This window comes from Microtus pennsylvanicus, chromosome 20 (assembly GCF_037038515.1).
Source record: "Microtus pennsylvanicus isolate mMicPen1 chromosome 20, mMicPen1.hap1, whole genome shotgun sequence".
NCBI lineage: Eukaryota > Metazoa > Chordata > Mammalia > Rodentia > Cricetidae > Microtus > Microtus pennsylvanicus.
In genome coordinates this window covers 3,301,770-3,308,046 of record NC_134598.1, presented here as the reverse complement: position 1 = coordinate 3,308,046, position 6,277 = coordinate 3,301,770, and the positions used below count along the sequence as shown (strand labels likewise).

At 43.5% G+C, this 6,277-nt stretch overlaps 1 protein-coding gene across 1 annotated transcript; it reads left to right on the top strand.

The window, feature by feature from the left end:
- The first annotated feature begins 269 nt into the window (after positions 1 to 269).
- Positions 270 to 4,648, top strand: Ifng (interferon gamma). The gene is made up of 4 exons (XM_075954616.1): positions 270 to 377; positions 1,546 to 1,614; positions 1,704 to 1,886; positions 4,078 to 4,648. Exons 1-4 carry the CDS (start codon positions 270 to 272, stop codon positions 4,234 to 4,236), a joined length of 519 nt encoding a protein of 172 aa, XP_075810731.1. The 3' UTR covers positions 4,237 to 4,648.
- The last annotated feature ends 1,629 nt before the right edge of the window (positions 4,649 to 6,277 follow it).

The window sequence follows — 6,277 nt, the reverse complement described above, 5'->3', positions numbered from 1 at the left end:
ACCCTGACATGCCACAAAACCAGAGTTATAATGCAAAGTAATTTAGCTTCCCCGCCTATCTGTCACCATCTCATCTTAAAAAACGTGTGAAAATACGTAATCCTGAGGAGCCTTCGATTAGGTATAAATACCGGCAGAAAGGGAGGTGCCGAGTACAGCTCCCATCAGCCCATCAGCTACTAGAGAAGACAAGCCAGCAGAGTCCCCTGGACCCACTGACTTGATACGGGTGCTCCAGACTCTCACGGCCTTGGCCTTGCTCGGAGACAATGACTGCCACACGCTGCATCTTGGCTTTGTTGCTCTGCCTCACGCAGGCCATTTCTTACTGCGAGGGCACACCCATTAAAGAAATAGAGACTCTGAAGAAATATTTTGTAAGTATAAATTTTTATCATGCTTGTATCGAAAATGACTGGCGTTGACTTGCCACTGTCAACACTCCAGTGGCGCCTCTGGTCCACAGTCATTTTGAGAAGATGGGGTGTTATGTTGCTATTTGCCGGTGAGGAGCCTTTTGACTTAATGATCTTGATATTGATTTGACTTCGTTCAGTTTGCTATAGAGACTGATAGGGCATTTACAATCTTCCCGAAGACGGGCAGAGTATGAGTATGAGATGCTTACCATTCAGTGGTTATTAATTTGTTAACATTTACTCACGATAAGGAGCATTCATTCCTCAGACTACTGTGAAAGCGATAGCGAGAGACAAGTGCGAGAGAGAGATGAATATTGCCACTAAAAACACCCAGGGAAACATCCTACCGCTTAAAAGAACAGAAGGCCAAGTTCTTAAAGTTTCTGCTTAAGAACCACCCCTTGCATACACTTTTCCCTAAAGAGTGAGTTTTGAAATTCTGCAAGTGAACTATCACTGAAACCAGCCGTTTACTGAGGCCTGAGAGGAGTTATGTTTCTTAGAGTTTTACATTTTTTTCTTTTGTGGATTTCCTTTCAAATTAACTAAGGCTAATGAACATTATTTTTACTCTTACAATTTTATAGTTTGTCTCGAACGTATGCTATTACACACATAGCTGTCATCATAATGTTCAAGCGTTCACAGTCAATTTTATCCTCACGGTGCAAATCAAAGTGTCTCACACACGTGTGTGGAGCTACCTTTTAAAGCAGCTGCCAGGACCTACGAGTGCAGACTGATGTCACAGAAACTGTGCCATAAGGGGGCAGTGTGCACAGTAGGATTAATTTGATGATGTTTTCTATCTCAGCTTGAGAGCAACTTTCTTTAGCTCACTCCAGCTATTTGGGGTACTTGAAATCTCATCAGCATTTTTGAGTTTATTTGTGGTCTTGCGATCCAAGATTAGACTAGTAAATGCTAAAAGCTGCAAGAATGAAAGAATCCTTGGCTAAATCTACCATGAAGCCTTTTGGGGATCCTTGTTAGAAGTAAATGGAGGCGCTGAGCACGAAATCAGCAGTTCTTGCCAGCACTGAATTGAATGAAACTCAATAGATATTTTTCGGGAGAGTTGGTGAACTAATTAATTACAAATTAAATTTCCTCTTTTCCACAGAACTCGACTAGCTCTGATGTCGGTGAAGGAGGGGATCTCCTCTTTGAGATCTTGAAGAACTGGCAAGAGGTAAAACCGATGTCCCTTTTGCTCATTCTCCCTGTCGTTTCTTGCGGACGGGCTCCCATCAGACTCTCTCTGTGCTCTTGTCTCCCAAGGACGGTGACACAAAACTCATCGAGAGTCAGATTATCTCCTTCTACTTCAAACTCTTTGAAGCCTTGAAGGACCACGAGGCCATCCAGGACAGCATGAACACCATCAAGGCAGATCTGATCTCTAACTTCTTCAACAACAGCGAGGCAAAAGTGAACGACTTCGAGAAGATCGCTAAGATTCCGGTGAGGCAGTTTGTGCTAATGGAGTTTTGTGCTGTACTGGATGATCAGACGGTAGAAACTGGCTACCGAACAGTTGATAAAGCTAGGAGAGGAGGCCCTGTCTGAGATGTTTCCTCACTACGGGCATGCTGGGAGGGACTTTGTCAACTTTGGAAAAACACAGACATTCAAACCATTGCCCACACGGTGGGTAAATGGCGTGAGGAGGAAGCAGCCGAGGGGAGCAGTGAGCAGAGCCCCTGTGGTCCCCCTGGGTGTGTGATGGAAACTCTCGCTTAGGATGGGAGGCTGTGTGTTAGTGGAAAGTGCAGTGGGAGGGAGCGAGAAAGCTGCGCGCTCTCCTCCTCCCAGCCAGGCCACAAGGAACTGTGAGTCCGGATGACTCACCTGCCTGGCTGCGCTGCCGCTGCCGTTTCCTCGCCTTGATAGGAACCAGCTGGGATCACTACAGAAGCTTAGTCAGAACCAAACCAAACCTGCACAGTGTCATAGGTAGAAAACGAGGATGAGAGAGGAGAAAGTAGTGTCCTACCCCTGGTCTCTGGTTAGCCTCTCATGCTATACAATCTATGGTCCACTTTGTTTTTAGGGGAAGGAATGGTAGACACTCTTTGTTAAGATTGCTTTGGATGTCTTATGAAAGGCATGTTCAATTAACTTTCAGATATGGGGGTGCTTCACCTATCCAGTACTTTCTATCATGAAGCCACCCTTAAGCCTTTATGGCTTCCAGAATCAGAAAGATAACCTGAAAGCATAAAGACAAATCTAAATTTTTTAAATTTTATCCCGAAGGCAAAGGCATTCTAAATGGCAAATGGGCTCAGATGAAAGGGACAGGCATCTTGCTGTGTTTTGTGGCCTTATATTTTGTGCCCAGCTTTCGGTCTACCAGAGTCGGGCTCACATCTCAGTCAACAACTAGAGATGGATAAAGTCATTGTTCCTAAGTCACTTCCACGCCCGTCTTGCTGTTCAGCTATGGCTAAGCCTCTAGGATTCTTGGCAATGTTTTGAGAACTGGGAAATGAATTTGTCTTCACAGCACAGCTGGTAGAAACTTGTTATTCCTAAGGCCTTGGAGTAATTCTCTGGAAACCCTGGGTGCTGTGCTTCTTATGGGTGATCTTGAGCAAGCTCATAACTCTTGTCCTGTTTTGTTGCACTGTCAATGCATTTTAGGAACACACACACACACACACACACACACACACACACACACACACACACGTCTCTGAATCCTTCTTGGAAGTGTAGCAAGGAAGTCAGAGTATTTCCAGCATTAGAAACACATACAAAAGGGGTTCATTTTTATTAAGCATGAAGTTGCCCAAGTGGCCACCCTGCTACGACTGGAGAAGTTGTTTAAGTAGTTAAGCGAATGGTATAGAAGGCAGAGAACAGGAAATACTACTACACCTCCAATAACAGGTGCTCATTGTCAGCAAATCGATTAGTACCAATATGAATAGAATTGGTGTTTATTTTTAATCCCATCCTAGACATGATGACACTGGTCTGATTTGGGAGAAATCTAAAATGATACTTTTCATTTATTTTGGACTTGGGTTTTTTCCCCCTTAGTATTCCATTTGTGTTGATAACTCTCAAACTATGAGTAGTGTCTGAATCTCTTGAAGGGACTTAGCTCCCAAAGCCATGGGCCTTCTCCTTCAAGCAGCTGGGTCTCTGGGATCCTTGGTAGATCTCCAAAGCATTCTGCTATACCAAGGGGAGCACTGACCATAGGAATTTTTTTTTGTAGTCTAGAAAGAACTAAACAAGCATAAGGTAGTAGATCTTATAGATAAGAGGGTCACTCCCCAATCACTTCACCAGAAAGCAACTTCCCGGAAATTAAGTGTCTGTTCAGGTTTAGGGTCACTGCAAACTCACTCCCAACCTCATTCCATCCAGGAATCCTTTTAGTGTTCCATTTTGAGATTTCTGTAGCGGTTACATTAGCGATAGATACATGATATAACCCACCCCATTCCCTCTTGTACAACCTAATGACCCCTGTAATCTTAACTGCTGAAGAAGTGATTACTACAAGTGACAGGATTACATTGTTAGACAAGGTTGCTTTTCTTAAAAGGAATATTTCCATTTTCACTGATCATGGTGTTAAAAGAAGAATATCCCAATAGCTTGCATGCCTGGAGTTAATTCCATTTTTTTCCATCGACAGGTAGATGACCCGCAGGTCCAACGCAAAGCTGTCAATGAACTCATGAAAGTGATGCACCGACTGTCACCAAAATCGAGCCTTAGGAAGCGGAAAAGGAGCCGGTGCTGTTTCGCTGTTGGGAATCGGCCCAATAAGAACAATCCTGCCAGCGCTGTTTGAATTATAAATCTAAACCTATTTATTAATATTTAACATTATTTATATGGAAAGTATATTTTTAAGACTTATCAACCAGAAAAGTATTTATGATAGCAACTTTTATGTGATGAAAATGAATTTCTATTGATTAATATATATGTTATTTATAATTTCTCTATCCTCAACTCTCTCACTTGACCATTTATTCTCCCTGAATAATTAACAAAGACTGTGTGATTGAAAGGTTGTATCCTAGGGGCCAGTTAGCCAGTTGGCTGAAGCTGGACTGTAGGTGGTACACTTATGTACAGTTGAAATGACGCTGTGAGGTGCTGCGGACTGAGAGCTTGTCTACACTCTGAGCCCGCCCTTCACAGCAGACAGACAGCGCTTCAGTCTGTCAGGCAGTGCCAACCGTCCCTCGAGAAAAGCCGTTTCTCCCACCTGGTGCTTCTGAATACCGCTGAAAACTGTGACTGCACCCAAGTGGCAAATAACTCACTTGTTTGTGGTTCTTCACTCTCTCGTATGTAGAAATAAAGTGTCCTTGCACAACTAGTCATGCTGTGTCAGACTTCTTCTGTGAGGCGGCTCGGATGAATGGGAGGGAAATCAGCTGTTTTTAGCCGTGGGAATCTTGGAGCTGCATTAAGTCCCATTAAGTGTGGTGCTTTTCTCTACTGACAACTGGCTGGGTTTTTTGTTTGTTTGTTTTTTCCGCTCTGGTTGGCAGCTATTTAAATTTTCTTTCAAAGGGATATGTCTAATTACATCACCATCCAACATACAGCTCTTGCAGTGGGAAGGATCCAAATTGCTGAGCCTGGCATTTGAGTTTGCTTCTGTTCTGTCTTCCACGCTAGGGTTCCCGCCTACATTTGTGCGGGCAAACATCATGAGTATATGTCTTAGAGTTCCTATTGCTATGAGAAAATACCATGACCAAAAGCTACCTGGGAAGGAAGGGGCTTATTTCACCCCTTAGATTATAGTTCATTACTGAGGTAAGCCAGGGCGGAACTCAAGGCAGGAACCTGGAGGCAGGGACTGTATTGGATGCCCTGCAGGAACACCGCTCGCTGGCTTCCTTCTCATGGCTTGCTCAGCCTGTTTTCTTATACAACTCAGGACCATTGGTCCAGGAGTGGCACTGGCCCACACTGTGGGCTGTGGGCTGGGCACACCTATACCAATCATTTAGAAAATGACCTACAGACTTGCTCACAGGCAATGTGATGGAGGAAATTTCTCTGAGGTTCCTCTTTTCAGATAACTCTAGCTTGTGCAAAGTGGACAAGTTAATAGGCATAGTGCAGCAGAGTTTAGCTCTAGGGAGAAAATCCTGGACTGGAACTAAGATTGAACCACTGTAAGCAGTGTGACATTTTATAACTAATGTTCTCTAATCTTTCATTAATTTATTTGAAAAAAGAACAGATAAACGTGAGTGTTCCTCACAGCATTGTGTGAATTCCTTCTTTCACACAGTTGTAACTTTTTTGTGGTACCTGATTAGTGTCTAGGCAATGAGATACTTTAGTCCATTAAAAACACCCAGAGATCCCCACACTTGGAAAACTTGAACAACTAGGAAATAGACAATGGATAAAATTAATTATATTCACTCAAGTCGAATGGTAGTTTTGAAAATGCTTGTTGCTATGGGAAAATAGAACAGAGCGAGATGAAGGAAATGGGCTCTCCGTGGGATGAAGTGAGCAGTACGGAGGTTTCAATAGGGCAATTGCAGTCTCCAAATCAAAGAAACACAATGTGAGGAGGAATTTGCAAGGGTGATATGCACTTAGATTCTAGGAAATGCAGCTATCCTTGCAAAGGTTTGGAGTGAAGATTATTCTGGCCTGAAAGAAGAAACTGCAGACCTTCATCCAAAAGATGGAGGAAGGGACAGCAATCGCCACAGGAGATGAAGTATGGCCAGTCTGTGTGCCTTTCAAGTACCAGGAAGCTCATGATGTAACGACTTACATGTGCTCTGGGTTGTGAGTTCCAGAAGATCCTGTGACCTGGCACAAGATGGTCTTATAACATGCATAGGAAT

What these genes read in the sequence shown, in the direction of transcription:
- Ifng (XM_075954616.1), top strand. Translation starts at nt 270, where the DNA reads ATGACTGCCACACGCTGCATCTTGGCTTTGTTGCTCTGCCTCACGCAG. An exon ending in AGACTCTGAAGAAATATTTT is followed by an intron (nt 378 to 1,545) that starts GTAAGTATAAAT and finishes TCTTTTCCACAG; the next exon opens with AACTCGACTAGCTCTGATGT. An exon ending in TCTTGAAGAACTGGCAAGAG is followed by an intron (nt 1,615 to 1,703) that starts GTAAAACCGATG and finishes TTGTCTCCCAAG; the next exon opens with GACGGTGACACAAAACTCAT.